The 27,662-nt window shown below is 47.0% G+C and overlaps 1 protein-coding gene across 3 annotated transcripts in view; it reads right to left on the reverse strand.

The window, feature by feature from the left end:
• LOC135905210 (beta-hexosaminidase subunit beta-like) overlaps positions 1-27,662 on the reverse strand; it is a 170,071-nt gene that overhangs the window by 69,580 nt on the left and 72,829 nt on the right. For all 3 annotated transcript variants that reach the window (XM_065436224.1, XM_065436225.1, XM_065436223.1), the window contains 4 exons: positions 25,937-25,957; positions 23,472-23,543; positions 22,473-22,501; positions 4,657-5,095 (listed from right to left, as the gene is read on the reverse strand). In XM_065436224.1, coding sequence (XP_065292296.1) covers positions 4,657-5,095; positions 22,473-22,501; positions 23,472-23,543; positions 25,937-25,957 — 561 coding nt within the window. The remainder of the gene's footprint in view (positions 1-4,656; positions 5,096-22,472; positions 22,502-23,471; positions 23,544-25,936; positions 25,958-27,662) is intronic.

Below are 27,662 nucleotides of genomic sequence, written 5' to 3' on the forward strand. Positions count from 1 at the left end.
CAGCCTCTGATCTATTTATTTGACCCAGCCTCTGAATAATTTAATGCTGGCAGCTGAATTTCTCAGTTTGTGTTTCAAGAAGCAATGTTTACGGAATGCAGAACAAATGTTACTAATGCATATATTCCAGGAAAGGTTACTTGAAAATAGTCATGCCTAGGTATTCATAATTTTCTACTTACTTTAACGGTAAAGCGACCGAAGTGTATTCATGTTTTAGAGCGCTTTTCTTGCGAGTAAAATCAAGGCAGTGTGTTTTGTCTTTGCTCAAGGCTATGCTCGACTTATCGCCCCATTCTTGTATATTGTGTAAGCTTAGATCAAGTCCGGTCTGTTCATGTACTGAAGATATTTCCCGCAATTAGACGCAGTCGTCCGCAAACATTCTAATTTGTGTGCCTGGTGTAACAACGGTGACAGTGTAATTTATGTAGAGTAGAAACAGCAATCGCGTCAGGACGCTACCCTAGGGTACACCGGATGTTACGGGAAGAGAGCTGGAGTTGTTACCTTCAATTGAGAAAAACTGCGCGCGATCCGAAAGATAAGCTGCCATCCAAGAAACTATAATCTTAGGAAGATTATCTCTTCACCTTTGGAATGAACTTAAAATGAACTAATCTCTCGAGTGCCTTACTAAAACGCCTTAATAATGCTTACTGAAATACCTTACCAAGAAAACGGAACAGTCATAAATATACGCTAAACTTCATAAATTAGGCAGTATAGTTAAAAGAAAATGAAACATTTATTGCAACTGTTCGAAAGAGACAGCTACACTGGAAATTGCGCTGTAATTCTCCAAGGTCGCACACATCTGCTGCCTTTATTTGTTGTGAATATTCGAAGTAATTATTGTTTATTTTACAACGTTGCGTATAAGCGCGACAATACAATTACCTAAACTAGCGATACATTTGCGCTGTGGAATTAGAAACCCAGTACAATTTGTTCTATTATAAAAATTGTTTGCGGTAAATGTGCACTTGTTATGTGCGCTGCACTACTTCTACTGGGCAGGATCTGGGACCTCTGTGAGGCACTCATTAACTTTTGTCCCTTCGGTATCTTCAGATTTTATATAGTTGCAAGAAACAAATGCAAATTCAAATAACCGGAGGGAGGTGAGATCGTGTGCGGTTGCCCCCCCCCCCCCTCCCTCCACTAGAGAAATAGTTGGTACGCCACTGCCATCAAATCAACTTGGGTCACCGAATATGTGTCAATGTGTATATACGTGCCCTCTTTCAACGAAGCTCTTCCCCACAGACATCGGCCACTGTAGATGTGGGACTGGGTAGGCGCCGCTGTTGAAAGAAACTCTTTGACGCCTGCTTGGGGTAGCGGCTATGTGCCAATCGGTCTGTGCCGGTCTCTAACGGACGCCCTTGAAGCCAACTTGGTTAAGTAGGTATGTGCCACTGGCAATGTGCCGCTCTACAATGACGAAAAATACCCCTTAGATTTGTCCGCCGATCCTGACTGAAAACAAGCCTACGTCACAAGCGTTCCTCAAGGACAAAAACCTGAAGCATTACCATGCTGCGCCACAAATGCCCTGAGTATGTGCCGCATTTTGACGAACGCCTTTCACGCCAACGCTTTAGCGATCCGCGCCATCAATGCACTCGGTGTGCGCCGCTCGTCAATGAACGCCTTGCCAACTTGGGTCACTGGGTAAGGGCCACTGAGTGTGCAGGCAAGCAAGGGAACAATTCCAAGCGCTCGCACGCACCGGCCCGCCACGCTTGTCGTATAGGAGGCCACGCGCGAACTACTCGGCAGCGCCTCTAGATGGAGCAGCATGTACAGAAAGAAGGGTGAGAGTGGAGCCCGGTTGTCACTTGGCGCGTTTCTCAGCGTTCGCACGCACCAGTGAGCCATGCATTTCGAACTCATGTCTTCGCGGTGGCGGAGCTAAGCGGCGCCGAGTGCCCTTCGGAAAACGCGAAAGAGGAGTCTCGCTGCAGTACACCCCTGATACATAACTCCTTTCGATGGCGGCAATACATTCTGTGGCTATATTGATTAAATGCTAACGCATTAACGCATGGTCGCAAGTTAACGCTCGTGTGTCTCCCGTCTTTTTTCACCATCCTAGTCCTAGTCGCTTAAGGTGTTTAGGGCATTACCTTTGACAGTCATCGTGAGGTGGATTCTGCCAAATTTTGGTGTTTTATTCCTTTTTTTTGTTTACTACTTGCCAGGGCACGTAGTAAACGATTATAGAGAAAGCGTTTCATTCGCAGGAATTGGAGCAACGGATTGGACCAGTTCCGCCACTCCAGGAGTAGGAATGATCTAACTTTCACCATTCCAAAGAGTTAAAAGGGTGTAGTTAACGGAGGTTTCCACTCTCCGGAATGAAGTGGAAATGAAATGGGAGAGTGGAACCCTGTCTAAACTTTTCTTATCAGCACTCGTGACAAAGGATAGGGGGTGTTCACCCACGCCCATGTATCGGTGACGGCGACAAAGCCGGGCGAGAACGTGAGCAAATGTACGCGCCGATTTCCCGGGGCTATAAAAGCTGCAACTATAGAAGCGTTAACTTGGATAATATTTTAGCGCCAGCAGACGAGGACAGAAGGAAGACGTGTACAACACAATGCGCTAACTTTTAACAATTTATTCCCAGAAAGAAATACCTTTACACACAATGCACAGTAGCGCCACACCTTATCAATTCGTCAAACTGCGCTTTCCAAAGAGGCCGTTTCTTTAACAGTTCTATAGACGGAGTGCTTACACAACTTTGATCACTACGATTGATAGCCTGTGCCTCAATAATTTTGTGCACATCTCTATCTCTGTGTATGGCCAGAACCACAAAATTACCAAAGAAAGGGGTGCAGCTGCATTCATGAAAGTGAACAGACAGATGGCCGTCATGATTTTTTGCATTTAAACTACGCTTTCTTAAACGATCATTAGGGCACCGTCCTCTGTGCCCTATGTACTTTTTAGCACAGGACAGCGGCAGCTCGTACTCCACTGATTCTTCACAATCCATAAACAGATTTTGATGTCTCTTCGAACACCCAACCACTGATCTGCGACACGGGTCTGTCAACCGACACACACTGCTATATTTTTCTGTAGCTCAAAATAAAAACTATTGTGTTCACGCGACTAGCAATTTTTAAGACAGCGTGCCATCCTATGTACGCGCGGCACAACCACTACCCTTAGTTTGTTTTGCGTCTGTTCGCTTCATGTTTCCCGAGTGCTGTTTTCTACACGACAACGTTTCAGCAAACCCTCGGCTACGGAAACCTGCAAGGACTTCGGAAACCCTGCTGTGGACAACCGTTCCGATTGATCAGGCATGTGTAAATCCCGCGATCGCACGACCTTTTTGCGAGCATTTCCAAGACATAGGTTAGCAATGTTCTTTTTAGCAAGTTTTGAATAGGTGGAGTTGTACATTAGGTGTGGCTTATTAGCTAGGCCTATATATCCAGCACGTGCGTTGGCCCGAAGGTGTATATGTAAAAACCGCAGTGCCCCTTCGGCGGGCGATTCAACCGTCAGTGTTAGTGGATTAAGGGGTTCAGTAAAAACTGAAAAGTTTATCCACTGTAGAATCTGCGTACAGATTAAAATGAGATAAATAGTCATGCACACATCAGAACTGTGTAAAAACGTTGAAATCAATCAATGCATCTGACAAGCTTTTGTTATCAGGGACAAAAAATGTCTAAGTGTAGGTGCCAATTACATGAGCCAATGCAGACACCTAGCTTCTGAGTAAATACACCATCATTTCATTCTGCATATGTAGAGTTAAGATAAAAGCGAAGAAGTCTAAAAGGCCCTTGGCGGATAACCTAGATGGGTTTTGAAACGCAACTGCTCTAAGGTCATCAATGCACTCTTCCACGCAAACTAGTAGTCCAATAATGAGGCAAGGAGAAATACAAGTCCTTTATGTCAATAGAGCATGCAGAAAACCTTGTCTGAATTTTCTTTCAGGAAATCTACTACTTCCTGTGAACTTTTCCCCCCACAACGGGTCGTCAATCTTCAGAGCTCTGAGTTTTTTCTTGCAAGAGTAAAATCGCTTTTTGCCAGGTCCCGTTTTTCAAAACTGTTCGAAACTGGGTGATTTGTTGAAGTTAGCGCATTGCGTTGTCAACGCCTCCCTTCTGTCCTCGTCCGCGGGCGCAAAAAAGAATTGTTATCCAAAATAGAGCAGCAACACGCGCAACACGCGCAACATGCTGCAGTGCTCTAGAAGCGGTGGACGTGCTGCGCTCCGGGGGGGCGAGTGCTGATGGTATGGCGAACGAAGTGCGGGCTGTTCCGGCTGTTCTGTTGCGAAGGCATGAAGGTTTGATTTTTATATTTCAACGATGTATTTGGCGAACGCTTTCGACAAGTGGGTAGCAGCAAGGCCACACTCTCTACACGGGAAAGCTCAGCTAAACAGATATTGTACAAGGACATGACTTTGACAAAGACACGAACAGAGGTAGTGTGAAAGCTATAAACAAGTTTGTTCGTTTGTTTGTTTTTCTTTTGCGTCCTGTGTAGTTGCGAATTTCGGGCTGCTAAAGGGTCCTAGTTCAGGCAATATCAGTCCTAACCGACCGTTCTTGTAAGAGGCTCTGTAAATTGCCTTCCGTAAATCGAGCGAACATCCAAAATGCTCACAGCTTTCATCCATGTTTTCGTGTGGGCTGTCTTCGCAAGGGCCCCTGAGGTTGACGATCAGTGCCTCCATGAGCGTGCCCCAGAGAGACGCGTCGTCGCCGTGCCTGCTCCGATCCCAGCGTAGCTTCGCCTGAGCCCGAGCGCTTCGGACGTCGGCCTCGCTCGAGTGCCGGGCGGCGCAGTCGCCGAACAGCCAGCGTTCGCGATAGCGCCGCATCGCTCGCTCCACCAGCGGACAGGGCGAGCGTGCGCCTGGCCGTGGCGTTGCTGTCGCTGTCGCCGAAGTCGGCGAAGGGTCCGTCGGCGAAGGGTCCGTCGACGTTGACGACACTGACGCTGAGAATGTGAGATGAAAGGTGACCGCGTCCAGGAAGAGAACGCCGGATCCGACCTTGTGGCTCTGAGGCAGCGGCCAGATGAGGCCTGCGGTACGCGCCGCCTTTCGGCCAAGGCCGGAAATGTTTGACATTAAAGCGACACTATAAAAAGGAATATGAAGTAAGGTTGTTCGAATAGCCGAATTTCCGAATCGAGTCGAATACGAATATATGAGGAAAATGATCACCGAATACTAAATCGATAGCCGAATATTCGCTCATTTCTAAAGAAATATGTCATAAAGTTGGTCCGGGGTACGTTTGGTAAAAATGAAATCAGTCTTATTACGCTGACGCATGCGCGCAATTGTGATCACAATAACAACTCCGCACAACTGAGAAGCTTGCAGATGATGAACAACTGCTTTTAATTATCTGAGGCACCATGAAAGTGACAGTAATGGAGCAAAGGAACAGCATGTTACAATTTGTACATATATACAGTGTTGTGTTCGTTGAAGGAGATAAGTGTGGTACCACAGCACCGCATGAACGAGAAGAAAGGGGGAGGAAATAATTTGTTGTTTTAATTGAAATGTGCAAATGATACAGTAAACAGAAATAATAGTGGACGAAAGAACTTGTCGCTGGTGGGAGCCAAGCCCACAACGTCTGCATGCGGGATCAAGAAATGTTTCATTGGCATATGACAGCTCATTTATGCACTCCGGGCAACATATTATTTATTGCAACATTGCGCAACTCGATTCCCAGAAAAGCTGCAAACGAAATGTACAAAACAAAGCTCGAGGCTACACAGTACAATAAATAACTTACGTAAAGAAGTATGTGAAAACATAATAGAACACAAGTGCCCCGTGAGCCAAGGCACCATCGTCAGGAGTTTGCTGGCAATGAAGAAACGCATTTCCGGGGTATGTAGTTACATACAAAAAGGAGACAAGCTTGAAGTGGAACGACGTAATCACAGGCGCACAGATTATCAGTAGCATGCTTTTTCAAAACCATAATGTGCCGTGAATGTATACAATAAAGGCAATGCAGCATCGATGCAACCTCGCGCAACTATGAGCAAAACGAGAACAAGATAAAAGCGGGAGCCAGCGTTTCGACAAGTGGACTTGTCCTTTTCTAGACGACATATGCTTCCCTCGGCGCAGTATACATGGGTACGATCCTTCTAAAGGGCAAAAGGGTTAAGGCGCGTAGGTGAGGCAACGACCGAACGCGTGTTAGCGGCGAGGGTGTAGAAATGAAAAGAAAGCAGTGCTACTCAAATGGCCGTTGACACAGCCGTGCGTAAGCCGGTCGTGTGTTTATATTTATGACAGGGGCCTTGACGACCGCGTAGACGTAGAGTTTAAGTTCATCAAAGTTCAATTTAAACTCTTCATCTTACAGACAGTCAAATTTCCACTAATACACAGATAATAATACCTCATCCATAAGTTCAAGATATTGCAACCAATAGGTATTGACATTTCGATGGGTGCTTTACAATCTATTCACTACACTCTAAGAAAAAAAGTAGTGACCCTGGCTCCATTAAGGGAAGAACAGCGATGTCTCCTATGTTCGTCTTTAAATGGAGCGAATTTCCTCTCTGATGCATGGGAGCAACGGTTTCTCCCTCCTCAAAACCAACATGGCCGACTCCAGGCAAGCGAAGGGATGGATGCGACTAGGCCTACGAACTGTGGTAGTTCGCCGCTGGAAAACAACGTACGCGTCATAAGCGTGGTGTACTTTACAGAACTTTGCAAGAAAAGAAAAAAAGACAAGCTCACTAAGCTTTCTTTGGAGCATACAAGGAACCAGGTGCATGCAGGACACGATTTTGCAGCGATGCCTTTCAATCGACTGCCACGCTTATCACCCGCCATTGACGGCCGGCTGATCACGTTAATAACACGGGCTGAGCGTTGCTCTAACCACTGTCGAAGCGCGAAAAGGAATGGCATCACTAAAGATCGCGGCGTAGAACTTACGTAAACACAGGGATATCTGTACATTAATCCGTCGCACACATACACATACGCTTATGTAAATAACTCCCTTAGTGCCACGTGGAGAGGCTTCAAATTAGTAAACCGTATGGTTATTGCGCGGCTCGATAAATGGCGCTAAAAGCTAACGAAAAAAAAAGCTGCCGTTCCATTTTGCACTTTCCGCTGGGCAAGCACACAAAACATCTTGAAAGACATACTGTGCGCAACAGTATCAAAAGAAGCCAGCAAACAAAGACACCAAGGACAACACAGGGGAAATTACTTGTACTTAATAACTGAATTAAAGAAATGATAAATTAATGGAAGTGAAAGTGGATGAAAAAACAACTTGCCAGACGTGGGAAACGATCACGCGTGCGTCACTCTGCCAATTGAGCTACCACAGCGCCGTTTTCCCATCCACTTTATATGGTATTTAGGTGTCACTACTAGAAATAACCTTGGGAGTGTTAGCCAGCGCCACCACTCACATACCTTGGCGGCGGATGTGGAACATCCTTTCTCCCGCAGGCGTCATGAGCACGTGACCTTTCTGGCTGAAGGCAACTGGTCATAGTGGTCAACCAGTCTACGTTAGAGCATCGCACGCGTAATGCGAAGACGTGAGATCGTTCCCCACCTGCGGCAATTGTTTTTTCATCCACTTCCATTATTTTATCATTTCTTTCATTCAATTTTCAAGTACACGTACTTTCCCCTGCGTTGTCCTTGGTCTTTTTGTTTGTTGGCTGCTTATGGCATTAAAAGATCGGGCCCCTCTGTTAACCCCTTTATTCTCTCGTTCTATGCACAACAGATCAACATGGAGCATTTTTACACGTACTGCGCAGAACAGAGCAACCACAAACACACAACACACGGCACATACACGAGCTGTCAATGCTCGAGCTGTCTAAATCCATATGCCTTGCAACCTTCTTATCGTTTCGACCTGCATTCTAGTACCAGTGAGCGACTCTCTGTTATACGTAATTCAGCAATACATTTCGATAAAATTCTTCTTTGGGTATAGTCACATGATAGGCACGACAAATCCACACACACATGTTAATATAAAACCGCACTATAATGAATGCTTTTGACTAGCGACTTTCAATTATCAACACGGTGGCGAGGGCGATCTCAGCCTTTCACTTCGAAGCCGCGCTTCAAGAACGGCTGACGTTTACAAAATACATTCTGTTGAGATCACTTCGCCGTTTTCTCGCCTGATTTCACACAGAAATCGCAAACTGCTATGCGCGGCGTCCGTACGCCGCTCGAAAGCAGGAACGCGCGAGCCGGCGCGCGATACGGGCTGCTGCCGGCGGCCGGACTTGAGGACGGGCGCATAGTGTAGGGATGAATCTGACCGGGACGTTTAAGCCACCGCTTTCGAGCAATCCTTCGAAATCCTGTTTTGCCTTCCTGCCCACAGACTAAAAGTATCCGGCTACGTCGAGGACGTCGTTCGCTCCTATACGCTGAGCAGCTGCATGCGATTTGTAAGGATATTGGAGGAGAGCGGACGTAAATACCAGCATGGTATCCAAGAAGGCTAGAATACAAGTTACTCGCCGTGATACCCGGATACTACTACATACGAGAACGCGGTTGGCGTGACTGGCCCCGCTCACCATTGACGATATCAGAAGGCTAACTGCTGGTGTATGTTGTGTTACATCCATCTCCAGGTGAGTCATGATAACGAAGATTGTTGCGATACAGTCTGCTAGGCTGTAGCTACTATAACCATAGCGTAACTACAGTGGCTGAAGCGTGACCATCGCGACAAGTGACCGCGAAGTATAGCTCCGACCTTGGAGTATGCCGTCTCCGTCCGAGCGCCCCTACTACAAAGCTGTGTCTGCGCCGTGTTAGCCATACTTTCTGCTAGAAAGAGTGTGGTTTGGCTTTGTACCGACGTGGGAGTTCGACAGTGCTCTGCAGCTTTCCAGAATCCTGGCACTGAACACTGTGTACAACGTTGCCGTACCCATTTGTGTCTCATTAGCTTGGTCTCCCGTTCACACCTGGGCATATCCGTTTGCCCCGTACCCTTGTGTCTTTAATTAGGCTCTTCGTGCTTTGCAGCTTCAGTTGTCCCTCTACATGTTATCTTCGAGAGTGTCTCCTTTTCTTCACTAACGCCTACCGCCGTATGTGCAAAACTGCAACACGGAAGTCAGCAATTTGTAAAATCTTTTTTCAAATTATTTTTCTGGGTACTTTTTGTTTGCATGTTCGCTTCTGCCCCGCCTTCTAGGAAATAGACCGTCCTTGGTTGGTCGGTGCTTCTTGTCCCTTCAGAGTCGTGCGCGCTACACGTTGCATCACGGAGAAGCTGCCGCTGGCGCGCGGAGATGCAGATGAATCAGCACGCAAATGACGCTAGATATACAGCTCTACATCTGTTTGCATGGTGCGCTCCAGCGCCTCCTTGCTCTGACGGCATGGTTTGTGTTCCAGCTGTGGATTTGACGGCGTCGCTTGTGGCAGTGATTCGCTGACACCACCTAGCTACGTACCGACAGCGCGAGCAAACGTATTTTGGTTTCACTTCGAAGCCGTCGCGGACAGCGCTTCAAAATGGCCAGAAATCTTAACCTTCTCTTCATCCTAATTTCAAGCATCAAAGCGAGAAAAGCTGGCTGATATCTGCAGTGTCTGGGCCGAGATGCCCGAGTACGGGCTTGTCTCGGTGTGCGTCAGCAGCCGGGCGCTGCTTTGAGTTTAGCTATTCTCGTATCGAAGTTCCCGTTCGGGCTAGACGTTTGACACTGGTGGTCGCTTGTCATGAAAGGTTTAGACCTCAGGTTATGCTGCTCAGTCTTACTTTCCGTCGAAATGAAGTTACTGTAACCGATGTTCGGGCCACCGGCGGCGACGCAGCATACGCACCCGAGAGAGAAACGTCCCGCCCCCTTTTCATTGCCACATGAGGGCGCGACATGTAATGTGGGTGTGAAGGAGGAACTCACCGGCCTGAAGAAGGAAAACGGCTAGTCCCTCCTTTCTCGCTCCCCTTTTTTTAAGAGTGTGTGCTAAATTTCGAGCTATGGGCAACAGCACTTCGTTATTCTCGTTTGGTTGCTTAGTGTTCTGTTGTTTTTTTTTCAGTTTTCTTCCTTTCTTTCCTTCCTTTCTTACTTAAAACGGCAGCATGAAGGGCCTCGTGTCGAAGAAAACTCGGCGGTCGGCGTCCAGCGCCCACCGTCCTTTCACCATATTCATATCGAGCCAGGCATACGCAGGAGGACCTGCGTATTTGCGCAGGTGCTCCATGTAGGGCAAGGATGTTCATCATCAGCCTGCCTACGCCCACTGCAGGGCAAAGGCCTCTCCCATACTTCTCCAACTACCCCGGTCATGTGCTAATTGTTGCCATGTTGTCCGTGCAAGCTTCTCAATCTCATCCGCCCACCTAACTTTCTGCTGCCCCCTGCTACGCTTCCCTTCTCTTGGAATCTAGTCCGTAACCACTAATGGCCAATGGTTATCTCCCCTCGTCATTACATGCCCTCCCATGCCCATTTCTTTTTCTTGATTTCAACTAAGATGTCACTAACTCGCGTTTCTTCCCTCATCCAATCTGCTCTCTTCTTATCCCTTAACGTTACACCCACCATTCTTCTTTCCATACCTCGATGCGTCTTACTCAATTTAGGTAGAACCCTTTTGGCAAGCCCCCAGGTTTCTGCCCCGAAGGTGAGTACTGGTAAGACACAGCTGTTATACAATTTCCTCTTGAGGGATAATGGCAACCTGCTGTTCATGATCTGAGTATGCGCGCCAAACGCACCCTAGCCTATTCATATTCTAATTATTTCAGTCTCAAGATCCGGATCCGTGGTCACTACCTGCCCTAAGTAGAAGCATTCCCTTACCACTTCCAGTGCCTCGCTACCTATCGTAAACTGCTGTTCCCTTCCTAGACTGTCAAACATTACTCTAGTTTGCCGCGAAAATAATTTTTAGTCCCACCCTTCTGATTTGCCGCTCCAGGTCAGTCAGCACGCATTGCAGTTGGTCCCCTGAGTTACTAAGCAAGGCAATATCAGCAGCGAATCGCAAGTTACTAAGGTATTCTCCATCAACTAATATCCCCAATTCTTCCCAATCCAGGTCTTTGAATACCTCCTGTAAACACGCTGTGAATAGCATTGGAGAGATCGTATCTCCCTGCGTGACGCCTTTCTTTATTGGGAATTTGTTTCTTTCTTTATGGACACTGTGGTGGCTGTGGAGCCGCTAGAGATATCTTTCAGTAATTTTACGGTAGGCTCGTCTACACCCTGATTCCGTAATGCCTGCATGGCTGCTGAGGTTTCGACTTAATCAAGCGCTTTTTCGTAATCAATGAACGCTATATATAGGGGTTGGTTATATTCCGCACATTTCTCTATCACCTGATTGATAGTGTGAGTATGGTCTATTGGTGAGTAGCCTTTACGGAATCCTGGCTGGTCCTTTGGCTGACGGAAGTCTATGGTGTTCTTGATTCTATTTGCGATTACCTTCGTCAATACTTTGTAGGCAATGGACAGTAAGCTGATCAGTCTATAATTTTTCAAGTGTTTGGCGTCCCCTTTCCCATGGATTAGGATTATGTTAGCGTTCTTCCAAGATTCCGGTGCGCTCGAGGTCATGATGCATTGCGTATACAGGGTGGCCAGTTTTTCTAGAACAATCTGCCCACCATCGTTTAACAAATCTGCTGTTACCTGATCCTCCCCAGCTGCCTTCCCCATTTGTATAGCTCCCAAGACTTTCTTTACTTCTTCCGGATTTACTTGTGGGATTTCAAATTCCTCTAGACTATTCTCTCTTCCATTATCGTCGTGTGTGCCGACGGTACTGTATAAATCTCTATAGAACTCCTCAGGCACTTGAACTATCTTATCCACACAAGTAATGATATTGCCGGCTTTGTCTCTTAACGCATACATCTGATTCTTGCCTATTCCTATTTTCGTCTTCACTGCCTTTAGGCTTCCTCCATTCCTGAGAGCATGCCTAATTCTATCCATATTATAGTTCCTTATGTCAACTATCTTACGCTTGTTGTTTGACGTGGTACGTTCTACCAGTTCTATTCTATATGTACGGTTAGAGGCTTTCATACTTTACCGTTTCTTAATCAGCTCTTTCGTCTCCTTCGATAGCTTACCGGTATCCTGTCTAACGAAGATACCACCGACTGCTATTGCACACTCCTTAATGATGCCCATAAGATCGTCGTTCATTACTTTAACATTAAGGTGATCTTCCTGAGTTGAAGCCGAATACCTATATTGTAGCTTTATCCGGAATTCCTCTATTTTCCCTCTTACCGGTAACTCTTTGATCGGTGTCTTATGTATCAGCTTCTTCCGTTTCCTCCTCAAGTCTAGACTGATTCTAGATCGTACCATCCTATGGTCACTGCAGTGCACCTTGCCGAGCCCGTCCACATCTGGTATGACGCCAGGGTAGCGCAGAGTATGAAGTCTATTTCATGTTTAGCCTCGTCATTCGGGCTCCTCGACCTACATTTTCGGTTATCCGGCTTGTGGAAGAATGTATTCATTATCCGCATATTATTCTGTTCTGCCAACTCTACTTATAACTCTCCCCTGCTATTCCTGTATCCTATACCATATTCCCCCACTTTCTTGTGTCCAGCCTGTTTCTTGCCTACCCTGGCATTAAAGTTGCCCATCAGTATACTGTATTTTGTTTGGCTTTACCCATCACCGATTCCACGTTTTCATAGAAGCTTTCGACTTGCTGGTCATCATGACTGGATGTAGGAGCGTAGACCTGTACGACCTTCAATTTGGTGTTCTCATTAGGTTTCGCAACAAGAGCTGCCACCCTCTCGTTAATGCTATAGAATTCCTGTGTGTTACCAACTCTATCCTCATTAATCAGGAATCCAATTCCTAGTCCCGTCTCTCCGCTAAGACCCGGCAGCACAGGTCATGCCCGCTTTTAAGCGCTGTATATATGCTTATGTTGTCTTCCTTACTTCACTGAGCCCTATTATATCCCATTTACTGCCCTCTAATTCCTCCAATAGCACTGCTAGACTCGCCTCGCTAGATAACGTTCTAGCGTTAAACGTTGCCAGGTTCCGACTCCAATGGCGGCCTGTCCGGGCCCAGAAATTCGTAGCACCCTCTGCTGCATCACAGGTCTAACCGCCACCGTGGTCAGTTGCTTCGCAGCTGCTGTGGCCTGAGGGCCGGGGTTTTATTGTTGTATTCAACCAGGCTTACGCAGGAGGGCCTGCGTGTTTACGCAGGTCCTCCATGTAGCGCAAGGAAGTTACCGAACTAATTTAATTTCTCTAGGTAAAGTATGCCATAACAATTGTAAATTACGACTTACACACAACCTACAGACATGAAAGCGTCTAATTGATATGTATATACCAGAAAACATAGGAGAAACTTAAAACGAACCCCTTTCGCAAATGTCAAACATCAAAAAGTTCGCTTCTGCCCAGTTCCATGCAGAAGCGACAGATGACGCTCGTCTCCGCCACATATAGATATATGGAAACACAGGAAAAAAACTAACTGTGAAAGGGAACAGAAATGCAGCCTTAATGAAGCAGAGAACGCTATGGGGATACAATAGGTACGAGGTGCTCCAGGGTATGTGGAAATGCGTAATGCTTCCAGGACTTACTTTTCGAAATGCGGTTGTTTGCTTGAAATCAGGGGTACAATCTGGACTCGATGGGAACCAAAGGTCAGTGGGGCACCTCGCATTGGGCGCTCACGGGAAGACTACAAATGATGCTCTGCAGAGTGATAGGGTCTGTGCTAGTCTTGATGTGAGGGAAGCTCACAGTAAAATTGATTATGAAGAACGACCGAGGAATATGGAAGAAAGTAAATGGGCTAAGGAGAGTGTTGAGCTACCTGTACAGTAAAAACATTGATTCAGAGAGGAGGAAAAGAACTAGGAAGCTTACCAGCAAGTATACGGCCTGTAGGGTGGGCAACACAGCAACAAAGAACGTCAAGCGGAAAGTCAGAGACACTAAAATAATCTCATGGGTTGCGGCGATGGAAAAGAAACCTGCCATGAGTAACTACTTAAGAGGAAAAAACGAAATCGGGAACGACACAATTTATGATAACTCTGAGGGAAGCTAATTACTTTTCGAAGCCAGATCAGGATGGCTTAGAACACGCACCTATAAAGCGAGATATACGAAGGAAGAAGCGCGTGCTTGCTTCGCTAAAGCTAGGTAAACGATGCAGCATGTTTTATTAGAATGTGAAGACATGTGCTCAGCGGTAGATTTAGGCACCACTGGCCTCATTGAAGCCCTTGGGTTCAGCGAGAGGATGCGAAAAGTAAACATGTTTGCATTAGAGACTAGTAAGAGGCGATCGGAAGTTTGGTGGAAGAAAAGTAGGGAAACCACAAAGATGGAGACGTACAAATGAAAAGTTCGCAATAGCGAGTCAGAAAATGTGGCTGTGGGAGTTTATTGTGCTATTTGTAGCCTAGTTAGGACATTAGGTAGTATAATAGCAAGAGCTTGGTGACGCAATCCACCGCCCCATTCCAAAGGGGACGCTCATCACATCCATCCATCGCGGCTCACGCAGGAGGTTGCGTTTCTACGAGAAAGCTCCCCTTCGTGCATAGCGTTCGCCGTCAGTGCTTCCCGCTAAACACTGCGATTGCATAAGCTGCAAGCGTGAGAAGCAGTCAGTGATATTTTAATGCTATCGCGTTCCGCTCCTAAAGACGAAGCTTAAGTGGCCTCCGAACTTTCTCTATGGCGGCTGCACAGGCCGCCATTGGAATTTGAACCTGGCAACGTTTAACGCTCGAACGTTATCTAGTGAGGCGAGTTTAGCAGTGCTATTGGAGAAAATAGAGGGCAGTAAATGGAATATAATAGGGCTAAGTGAAGTTAGGAGGACAAATGAAGCATATACAGTGCTAAAAAGTGGGCACGTCCTGTGCTACCGGGGCTTAGCGGAGAGGCGAGAACAAGGAGTCGGATTCCTGATTAATAAGAATATAGCTGGTAACGTACAGGAATTCTATAGCCTTAACGAGAGGGTGGCAGGTCTTCTTGTTCAACTTAATAAGAAGTCCAAATTGAAGGTAGTATAGGTCTACGCCCCTACATCCAGTCATGATGACCAGGAATTCCAAAGCTTCTATGAAGACGTGGAATCAGCGATGGGTAAAGTGAAAACAACATACACAATACTGATGGGTGACTTCAATGCCAAGGTAGGCAAGAAGCAGGTTGGAGACAAGTCAGTGGGGGAATATGGCATAGGTACTAGGAATAGCAGGGGAGAGTTATTAGTAGACTTTGCAGAACAGAATCAGATGCGGATAATGAATACCTTCTTCCGCAAGCGGGATAGCCGAAAGTGGACGTGGAGAAGCCCGAATAGCGAGACTAGAAATGAGACTTCATACTCTGCGCTAGCCCATAGCATCATACAAGATGTGGACGTGCTCGGCTAGGTGCGCTGCAGTGATCATAGGATGGTAAGAACTCGAAATAGCCTAGACTTGAGGGAACGGAAGAAACTGGTACATAAGAAGCCGATCAATGAGTCAGCGGTAAGAGGGAAAATAGAGGAATTCCGGATAAAGCTACAGAACAGGTATTCGGCGTTAACACAGAAAGAGCACCTTAGTGTTAAAGCAATGAACGACAACCTTATGGGCATCATTAAGGAGTCTGCAATAGAAGTCGGTGGCAACTCCGTTACACAGGATACCAGTGAGCTATCGCAGGACACGAAAGATATGATCGATCAAGAAGCGCCAATGTATGAAAACCTCTAACCCTACATATAGAATAGAACTGGCAGAACTTTCCAAGTTAAGCAACAAGCGTAAGACAGCTGACATAAGGATGTATAATATATAATAAGGAAGTATAATAACCTGACAACGCTCGAGCCACCGCGACCAGCCGATCGCCATCACCACATAATCGCCGCTCCCGTTCGCCCCAGCTGCGTCGCCCTCCATCCCCAGCTTACCGTCGCCGCTCTCCGACGGGAAACTAACTGGGGCAGCTCCTGGAGGTGACGCTGCTCTAGAACACCGGCCTGAAATTCCTCTGCTGACCATGCCTACTAATTGGAGCCTTCTGGACGTGGACGTGGATGGCTTGCCCGTTACAGCACTCATCGATACTGGAGCCCAAATTTCCATCATGAGTGCGGAGCTTCGAACGCGCTTGAAGAAAGTACTTACCCCTGCTCCGACTCGACTGCTCCAGGTCGCCGATGGTGGAACTCCGGCTGTGCTTGCAATGTGTACTGCTCGTGTCAGTGCGGCCGGTCGCCACACGTCCGTTTTGTTTAGTGTGCTTGAACAGTGCCCTCATAATGTGATCCTCGGACTCGACTTTTTGTCTGCCCATTCTGCTCTGATTGACTGTTCCGCCGGTGTTGTACAACTTGACCTACCCCTACCTGTTCCCATTGACCTTCCGGCTCAAGCTCCAGCTCAACTTTGTTCCGCGGATTTTATACGCCTGCCATCTCTTGCAGCAACCTTCATCCCTGTTTTAGCCAGCCCACCTGTACCTGACGGAGACTATGTCCTTACTCCCTCGACGTCAGTCCTGCTTTCTTACAATGTCTCCTTCCCACACACCATCGTTTCTGTTGCGGACAATCAGACATGTCTTCCCATCCTAAATTTCGGACAGTGCCCACAAGCAGTTCCTCGAGGCACGTCTCTTGCCACGTTGTCACCAAGGCACGAGTGCCACATTTCTGCTCTATCTGTTGCGCCGTCTTCGCCCACTGCTCATTCTGCGCCTTCTGCATCAGTACCGACAGACGACTTTACAAAGATGATTGCACCGGACCTCTCAATCCAAGAAGCCGCACAGCTCCGTGGCCTCCTCGAGTCCTACTCCGACATTTTCGATCTGAACGATCGCCCTTTGCGTCAAACTACGGTCGTGACACATCGGATAAATACCGGCGATGCAGCACCTGTTCGCAGACGCCCATACCGGGTGTCGCCCTCTGAGCGACAAGTTATCCAGAGCGAGGTTGACAAGATGCTTACCAAAGGGATTATTGAAAACTCTTCCAGCCCGTGGGAGTCCCCTGTTGTTCTCGTAAAAAAGAAGGATAACAGCTGGCGATTCTGCGTTGACTATCGTCATCTAAACACGATTACTAAGAAAGATGTATATCCACTTCCCCGCATTGACGATGCTCTGGATTGTCTCCATGGTGCCACTTATTTTTCATCTATAGACCTTCGCTCTGGATATTGGCAAATTGCCGTGGACGAAATGGACCGTGAAAAGACCGCATTCGTCACACCAGACGGCCTTTTGGGTTGTGCAATGCCCCGGCGACCTTTGAACGGATGATGGACATGCTCTTGCGTGGTTTGAACTGGTCCATCTGTTTGTGCTACTTGGATGACGTCATCGTCATCAACTTTTGCGACTCATCTTGAAAGACTTTCATCTGTTCTTTCTGTTTTTCGCACCGCTGGCTTGCAGCTCAACTAGTCCAAGTGCCACTTCGGTCACCGCCAAATAACTATGCTCGGACACCTCGTCGATTCATCAGGCATTCGCCCCGACCCCGCTAAAGTTCACGCTGTGCAGAATTTCCCCGTACCAACTTGTGCCAAAGATGTTCGCAGCTTTATTGGCCTATGCTCGTACTTCCGCAGGTTTGCGGAAAATTTCGCCCATGTTGCCCGTCCCCATACTGACCTCCTGAAGAAAGACGTTCCTTTCTCTTGGGGCTCTGAACAAGCGTCTGCTTTGTCGCAGCTCATCACGCTGCTCACCACACCTCCTGTTCTCGCCCATTTTGACGCCTCCGCTCCGACAGAAATCCGCACTGACGCTAGTGGCTACGGCATCGGCGCAGTTTTATCTCAATGCCAATTTGGGCACGACCGCGTCATCGCCTACGCCAGCCGCCTCCTCTCTCCCGCAGAGCGCAATTACTCGATTACTGAGCGCGAGTGTCTCGCCCTCATTTGGGCGGTGGGCAAGTTCAGACCCTATATTATGGTCGGCCATTTACAGTTACAACCGACCACCACGCCCTTTGTTGGCTTTCCTCCCTTAAGGATCCCACCGGACGCCTCGGTCGTTGGGCCCTACGGCTGCAGGAATACACATACACTGTGGTCTACGAGTCGGGTCGTCTACATCAGGACGCCGACTGCCTGTCTCGAAATCCCGTCGATGTACCGGACGGCTTAGTGGATGTCGCACCTATCTGCGTTCTTTCGCTCTCTGCCTTGCAAGACATTGGCGCTGAACAACGACTCGATGAGTCGTTACACCCAATTATCGAGCGCCTGCTCTCTGATCCGTCTGACCCATCCCTTCACATGTTCGTGCTACAAAATGGCATCCTGTATCCCCGCAACATGCACCCCGACGGGCCCGAGCTCCTGACCGTCATTCCGTCTCATTTGCGACAGACTGTACTGCAGCAGCTGCACGACGTTCCCACCGCTGGACACCTTGGCGTTACGCGGACCTATGACCGAATTCGGCGACGGTTCTTCTGGCCCCGTCACAACCGCTCCGTTCGCCGCTATGTTGCCGCGTGTGAGTCGTGTCAACGCCGGAAAAGACCAGCTGTGCCTCCTGCCGGACTGCTGCAGCCTTTGGATATACCGGCCGACCCTTTTTTTCGCGTTGGCGTTGATCTTCTCGGACCATTCCCTGTGTCGAATGACGGAAATAGGTGGATTGCTGTCGCTACGGACTATACAACTCGCTATGCCATTACTAGAGCCCTACCGACCAGCTGCGCTACAGACGTCGCTGATTTCTTGCTTCACGACGTTATCTTGCACCACGGTGCACCTCGTCAACTTCTCACCGATCGCGGCAGATACTTTCTTTCCAAAGTCATAGACGACCTACTTCGATCATGTGCTACTAAACACAAACTTACTACCGCTTACCATCCTCAAACTAACGGTCTTACCGAACGCCTGAACCGCACCTTAACTGACGTGCTCGCAATGTATGTTTCCTCCGACCATCGCAACTGGGACATTGCTCTACCATTTGTCGCGTTCGCCTACAATTCCTCGCGCCACGACACAGTTGGCTATTCCCCCTTCTATCTCCTCTTCGGCCGTGAGCCAACTTTGCCTTTCGAGACACTCCTCTCGACCACGCTCGATTCGCCGACAGAGTACACTCGGGATGTCATAACCACAGCGACCCAAGCACGCCAGATTGCCCGCATTCGTCTTTCTGCTTCACAGACACGCCAGAAGTGCCGTTACGACCAGCGCCATCACGACGTGCATTATGAACCAGGAGCCCTTGTGCTAGTATGGTATCCAACTCGGCATGTTGGTCTTTCGGAGAAATTCCTCTCGCGATACTATGGCCCTTACCGCATCCTTCGCCAGGTGACCCCTGTCACGTATGAAGTGTCTCCGCTGGTTGCCACGGTGCCTTCACCTCTCTCTGACATCATCCACGTCCGCCGTCTCAAACCTTACCTTTCTCGGACAGATGAGCCGCACCAATCAGGTGCTTTTTCCGACGGGGGTGATGTCACAGTCGGTAATGTGGAAAGAAGACGACGCTGATGGTGGTCTTAGAGACGACGAAGAAGAGTTTAGCATCATCGCTGCTCTACGCTTGTTGGCTCAGCCATTAAAAGCCACTTGTAAATAGACGAACGCTTCTTCCTTCCCGTAACATCATGTATACAATTGAGCATGCTCTCAGGAATGGAGGAAGCCTAAAAGCAGTGACGAAGAAACTAGGAATAGGCAAGAATCAGATTTATGCGTCAAGAGACAAAGCCGACAATATCATTACTAATACGGATGAGATCGCTCAAGTGGCTGAGGAGTTCTATAGGGATTTATATAGTACCAATGGCACCCACGACGATAATGGAAGAGAGAATAGTCTTGAGGAATTTGAAATCCCACAAGTAACACCAGAAGAAGTAAACAAAGCCCTGGGAGCTATGCAAAGGGGGAAGGCAGCTGAGGAGGATCAGGTAATAGCAGATTTGTTGAAGGATGGTGGGGAGATTGTTCGAGAAAAACTGGCCACCCTGTATACGCAATGCCTCATGACCTCGAGCGTACCGGAATTTTGGAAAAACGCTAACATAATCCTAATCCATAAGAAAGGGGACGCCAAAGACTCGAATAATTATAAACCGATCAGCTTACTAACCGTTGCCTACAAAGTATTTACTATGGCAATTGCAAATAGAATCAAACGCCTTAGACTTCCGTCAACCAAAGGACCAGCCAGGATTCCGTAAAGGCTACTCAACAAATACCATATTCCCACTATCACACAAGTGATAAAGAAATGTGCGGAATATAACCAACCCTTATATGTAGCTTTCATTGATTACGAGAAAGCATTTGATTAAGTCGAAACCTCAGCACTCATGGAGGCATTGCGGAATCAGGGTGTAGACGAGCCGTATGTAAAAGTACTGAAAGAGATCTATAGCGGCTCCACAGCTACCATACTCTTCCATAAAGGAAGCAACAAAGTCCCAATAAAGAAAGGCGTCAGGCAGGGAGATACGATATCTCCAATGCTATTCACAGCGTGTTTACAGGAGGTATTCAGAGACCTGGATTGGGAAGAATTGGGGATAAGGGTTAATGGAGAATACCTTAGTGCGATTGGCTGATGATATTGCCTTGCTTAGTAACTCAGGGGACCAACTGCAATGCATGCTCACTGATCTCATCTGGAGAGGCAAAGCCGAAGGGTGGGTCTAAAAATCAATCTGCGGAAAACTAAAGTAATGTTTAACAGTCTCGGATGGGAACAGCAGTTTACGATAGGTAGCGAGGCACTGGAAGTGGTAAGGGAATACATCTACTTAGGACAGGTAGTGACTGCGGATACGGATCATGGGACTGAAATAATCAGAAAAATATTAATGGGCTGGGGTGCGTTTGGCAGGCATTCTCAGATCATGAAGAGCACGTTGCCGCTATCCCTCAAGAGAAAAGTATATAACAGCCGTGTCTTACCAGCACTCACGTACGCGGCAGAAACATGGAGGCTTAGAAAAAGGATTCTACTTAAATTGAGGACGACGCAACGAGCTATGGAAAGAAGGTTGATAGGTGTAACGTTAAGGGATAAGAAAAGAGCACATTGGGTGAGGGAACAAACGTGAGTTAATGATATGTTAGTTGAAATCAAGAAAAAGAAATGGGCATGGGCGGGACATGTAATGAGGAGGGAAGATAACCGATGGTCATTAAGGGTTACGGACTGGATACCGAAGGAAGGGAAGCGTAGCAGAGGGCGGCAGAAAGTTAGATGGGCGGATAAGATTAAGGGACAACATGGCCACAATTAGTACATGACTGGCGTAGTTGGAGAAGTATGGGAGAGGCCTTTGCCCTGCAGTGGGCGTAATCAGGCCGATGATGATGATGATGATGTTGATGATGAAACTTTTTCATTTATTCGTATATTTATTCCGTTATAGTAATTTTTCCCACGACCACCATTTTCTGCCTCTTCTTTTATTATCTCCTTCAGGGAGACGATAGCTTACTGACCTCCAGCAAAGCAGATAATATCCCTCTCCCCCTTTGCCGTCCCCAAGGCCCCTTCCAGGAAAGAACACACGGCATGCTGACACACGACCGTGTCACCGGCCTTGTGAATACCACCCCTGTGCTTTCATTTCTACAGCCTCACCGCTAATTTACCTACTGTGGTTGCCTCACCCTACCGCGGAAACAAAAAAATACAAGGAAAGAAATAAAAAAAGGCACACGGAGCGAGGTCAGGTGCCCGCGCCCCTTGCTCACCTGACCTCACTCCGTGCAATTTGTTCTTTGTTTCTTTGGATGAAGAATGATATGAGAGCCCTGCGATATCACGACATAGAAGAGGCAAACGAGAGAGGAGCCATTAAGCCATCAAACCAGACAAGCTTGAAAAATCTTTCGAAGAATGGAAGCGCAGATTGGACAAATGTACTAAGTTTAATGGAGAGTACCTTCAATGAGATAAGGCTGTTTGTAAAAATAGGTTTTTACAAAGAATAGTGGCTACGCTTAGGTGCCCCCTCGTTTGTATGTATATATATATATATATATATATATATATATATATATATTCATATCAAGTACAAACAACATCAGGATACGATTTCTTTGTCGCTACTATTTGCACCATCTAATGCTCTTGTTAGCATTTATTCACCAAAATATCTTTAGGACGTCATTTTGAGCCAATTAATGCAAAAATGTCTTTCGCTCGATTCGCTGTACTTAGCCACCATCCATGGACGGCGTGTGCTAGTGATAACGCATGCAGATCTCCGCACAAGCTATACTGACGAAAGCGAAAAAGAAATGGTACTGCAATGCAGTAGTTATATTATCCCATCACTAACTGTTGACGGCGCATGCACAGTATTGTCGTGGTAAGTAAACGTCAAAATAATCAGCGAGTTTCCAAATGTTGCATATATTATCGTACCTTCCGTTGTCGACCTCCGTTTTTTGTTCCTGCAGTGGAGATACAAAGAAAATTAACATGAGCCACGCCATCAGTTTTCAAAGCAAGTCCAAGATGACCCAAACTTCTTAATCCTAAAGTGTTTACACGATATGCGGTATATTGATGTAGTTGCCGAGGGCATTTCGTGGCATCAAATCGATCGTCAGTAGAATAGCGCCAAGTCTCTAAACGATAAACTTCTTTATCGTCCACAGCTTAACCAAGCAAGAAAAAAAATAAGGAAGCAGGCAAATCTTAGCAGTGTGTTCAGAGGGGCTGGTTGGTTCATCATTGGAGTAAGACAGACGCGGCGCGACAGAGCACGGGCGAATAAATTGCACAGACGGAGCGCTGAGCAGCGACCAAATGCTTTATTTGCAGAAGCACTATATATGCTGCTTCTGCAAATAAAGCATTTGGTTGGCAGTCAGCGCTCTGTCCTGTCCTCTTCACTCGCTCTGTCCTGTGCCGCGCTGTTTCTGTATTACTCCAGAAAAAATGTGCATCACTGTATCACGGTGTGTACCAATGCTTCCGCCGACGCATCTGTGAGCTTTCCCCAATCCCTTCACGAATGAAGCTCGTAAATCGCGCGGCACCTGTAGCGAGAAGTCCAGACGAAGAACAATGCGTTTATCACGTCCGCTTTAATCAGAGGTCAGATACACTTTGTAACAACAGTTGAATCTCTACAAATTCTCGCGAAGAGTGCTTTTCGTGTGTCTGTGTTGGAAGGAGGGGGAGGCATCCGCGGTTATTGCTTAATGCAGCGGTCTGTCTTGGACGGTCTTGTTTGTCTTCAGTGCGCGAAACGACAGCGCCACTTTTCATTGCACCGAGCATTGCTACACCGTAGCTTTCCTTCTTTAGTTCCTCGAAGATGCCTAGGACTTCGTTTTAATAGAGTTACTGGCCGACAAGCTTGGAAGGAAGTCTCGACAACGCCTGTAGAGCTTTGATGCGCCAATGGTACGTTACCATCTTCCAATGTAGTCGTCTTCGTTGTTCGAACACGCAGAGTTCCAGGGACCGGTCTTCGGACACCTATGACTGCAAGAAAAAAATCAAGCTCTCTTTTGATTGCTGACTACAAAATTTATTACGATCGCCGTCAAAAACCGGGGTCCCTAGAGAGCCTCCAGCATGCTTATTTGAAGTTCAATTCCAAACTATTGTAGATTCTGATGCTTACGTGGCACGGAATATAAGGAGCAGAACGGAATTCATAAGAGCTTTTCGCGAATATGGCCTGCGAAAATTTGCAATTGCCGAGGCAGTTTCGGGAAAAAAAAAATGATGTTAGTTATCCCTGAGGACGGCTCGAAGCCACAAAGGAAATCCGTACGGGTTGCCCAGAAAGTGTTTCCATTGTACCTTCGCGCTAGGGTGAACAACAACGTTTATTGTTTGTCCCCTTTCGATGAGTGCTTTTATTTACCGATGTCGAAAGCATTTAGGTTAAGAGAAGAAAGTCAGAACAGTGAAGAATGGTGCGTATTCTCGAAATCCAGCACACCACGATAGCTTTATCGCGCGGTAGTGACAGTGATAGACGAGTAAGTTGCATCAGGGTAGGAGGTGGTCAGTCAATAATTAATGTACTCGCTGCAGTAGCTTGATGGCTCTGCTGGTTCGCTGATGAGCTCACAGTCGCGGGTGCGACTGCGGCTGCGGCGGCCGTTTTTTGATAGGGGAGAGTGCAAAAAATGCTCGTACGCTTAGATTTAGGTGCATACTAAAGAAACCGATGGGGTCGAAATTATTCCTGATTCTCTCTCTACAATGAACCTCGTAATGACGTCTTGCTTTTTGGCACTTAAAACGCAATAGTTTTATTTTGTTTTTAATAATTGATCTGACCGTCAGCTTAGAAGAACGAAAGGACTCGTAAGAGAGTGTAACATATTAGGCACAATCTTTGAAAGCCCACACTTCAAAGAAGGACATAGGGGTGGAAAAGTTGCCTAACGAGGCGGCTATTTCGGCCCTTTCAAGAAGCAGGTATCAGATACACTCGACTAAGGGTCAAACTTATGTAGGAGTCGCAACCCCAACGTGATCAGCCCTAAAAAAAAATTTTAAAAAGCTTTAAATAACGAATACCAAGACAGAAGGGAGCGTCGCATCCTGTGTGCATGCTCGTGGATTCAAAGTGCGTGGCCTGCGATATCTTCGGACATCGTTGTGAAAAGCTTTGATGTCACAGCCACATCTAACAGCGTGGAGGGCACTGAATACGGCTGTATATACGAGTGTGTTAGCGAAATGGAGCGACAGTATATTGATGACTACATACGGGCACCAGCTACAAGGCGTGCTTCCTTGAACAAATATGCGCGTTATGAAAATAAAAGCATTCGCTCTTCTTATACATATAAATCAGCGGTATTACGCACGGCCTGAAAAAATTAGACCGCATTGCGCACCCCCATGTAAGGGACGCTTTGCGAAAATATGAATGTATGGCTCTTGCGCGAGTATATACAGTAATTCGTCAAAGTGGCCCAGCGGTCGAACATCGCCCACCACCCGCTGCGACAGCGGGTGTGGAGTTCTGCTGTTGGGCACGAGTTCCCGGCTTCGATTTGCCGCCTAAGCGGCCACATCCTTGTGGCAATGCGAAAACGCTGCACTTACATTTAGGTACTCGGGAAGAACCGCGGATGGTCAAAATTTATCTTCAGTCCCCAATACTTTTATATTCCCCAATACTCGTATAGCCCACTGTGGGGTTTCGGGACGTTGAACCCAACAATATTTTTTTAATTGTTCACCGCGGTTCAGCGAAATATTGCCGAAAAATAATCTTAGCTATGAGAAGCCGAAACCTAGACTGCTACATCTCGCCGTCGTTGTCTGCTTCGAGAAGTTTCGGCACATCATGAGCGCTATACATGCTCACAACCATGTGCTGTAGTGCGCCGAGTGTGAATATAAAAGAACGTTTGTGAACAGCACACAAAGAATACCAATGGATGCATGGCTTGATTTTTGTTGGGTTTCCCCACATTGATTTATCAGTCATAAAGTTATCTGGGCATATTCTGTATGGAGTATAAAGTGTTAGATTATATGAAATGAGGCTAATGAGGTCTCTGGTTTATAAAAAATTATAGAAAGTCTAAAAAACCTTGCAGATCTTTCTCACAGATACTCCAAAATATTCGGAGCTGATGCTTTTTGTCGTTTCACGAGACTGCTCTGTAGTTTGAAACGCTGTATTCTAAAAGAAAAAAAAAGAAAAAAATACACCACCATCGCACTGACGTCGTTCTTCTGTTACATGTCATGCTTCATTTGTAATCTCGAATGTTAGGCCTACTAGGCACCCGGTCTACACAAGCTTGTGCCCGAGAGCTCTACTGTTTAGAGCGTTATCGTTCGATTTCATTCTTGCGATAATATATCCTTCGCGTAACTGAAGAAATGAGTGATGTTCTTACCATGAAAGCGTAGGTCCTCGCCTGAAAAATAAGAAATAATTACGTTCTTATTGTTGCTTTTCTTCATGCGTATACGCGCGCGTGTGTGTGCGCGTCTCGTTTCATCTATCGCATCAACGAATGCAAGGCCACAGCCTTCACGAATCGCTAAACAATTGCAAGGTATTGCACACATATTTATTTACTCATGAAGCCCGCAGGCTCGAGAAGGATTATTGTGGATGGGAGGAGGGTGTCCCATAATAGGAAGGAAAGAGCAAGAATTGAAGTTATACACTGTTAAAAGTACAAACAGTGGCATGGCATAAATAAGTACAATATTGACACGTGGACTTGTTTATCTTTATCGGATGAGCGCTTTTCACCGTCTAACAAATGTTATCACTCAGCGCGGGACGCGCCCGTATGTATCGGAAGTTTCTCGAATGTTATCGGTGGTTCTGTTGTCACCGAAGCATGTGTAAGCTGATTGCATGTGCGACGCGAATTGTGTAGAACTTTCTGGAAAACACGCGGGCACCACCGATTACTCTGGAACCTTCGACCACTCGTGTATAAAAGCTGACACGTTTCACCGGCATATCAGATTTTGACGATCGCCAACCATGTTCGACGCAATCGATGAGTTTTGAGTGTAACTTCCTTAAGATGGCCCAACAAAAAGTCAGTTTCGTCAGTCATAGTTTTACAGCTGTAATATTCACCGTCACTACTACGTGACAATATTTTCAAAAGAACTTAAAATATGCAATCCCAAGATTATTCCAGCAGAAACAAGGGTATGCAGATTTTTTTAAATTCGAAAGCATGCCCTTAGGCATAATAAAAAAGGTGTTAAAAATACACGAACAGATTCGACTCGTGCAAGAAATGTAGGGGTGAACGATGATGTGGTCCATAAATCCAACGTTCAAGGTCGGGTGGGCGGCCAGTCCGAAGGCCTGTTGCCCAGAGGTGGCGGAGACGGCTTAGATAAAGTCCTGGGCACGTCCATAATAGGTGTGTCACTGTCACATTTTGGATTTCTGTGTTGCAAAATGGGCACGATGAGCTGTAAGGACCATGGTACTGTTGTGGCCAGAGAGCGGCCACAGACGGGGTGAGCGCGACCCCGACACGTAGCTTCCTTAATGTAACCTCCTCTCGGCGGGTTAACCCACCAGGGAGGTCTGACATACACGGAGGTATGAGAGCGCGTGTGGTACGTTGGAGGGTTTCTTTTTCCCGGATCAGTCGTCCACAGGCGTCTTAAGGAAGATGTGGAAGTGGGTATGTTGTAATCTGTGGGTGGGTTGCCATATCTGCTTCAAAGAGACCCGGCAGGGCTGCTCGAGGCACCCACTGGACGCGTATGAGGATATTCGTAGTGGTAGCAAGACGGTGAATGCTATCTGAGAATAGAGTGGACCGAGATAACCTACGTATGTCGTGGATGACTTGAGTAGAGTCTGTGCGAATGATGAGGTGAGATTATCGAGCACTTTGAACAGTACGTAGCAACACGGCCAAGCCGTCTCGTATAGCAGCAAGCTCGGCAACGTAGGCCGGTGGTGCAGGATCGGCAACATACGAGCACGTCTGGCCTGCCTCTGGTATCAATGGACACACGAGAGCTGTGTGAATCATGGTGCCATTAACACTGGCATCGTCGTATGCTAAAAGAGTCGCATCGTCTTGATTGTCATCGGCGCAATGAAGGCGGGAAACATGGGCATTCGCCTGACAA

Source organism: Dermacentor albipictus, chromosome 3, assembly GCF_038994185.2.
Source record: "Dermacentor albipictus isolate Rhodes 1998 colony chromosome 3, USDA_Dalb.pri_finalv2, whole genome shotgun sequence".
In the NCBI taxonomy this organism is placed as follows: Eukaryota; Metazoa; Arthropoda; class Arachnida; order Ixodida; family Ixodidae; genus Dermacentor; species Dermacentor albipictus.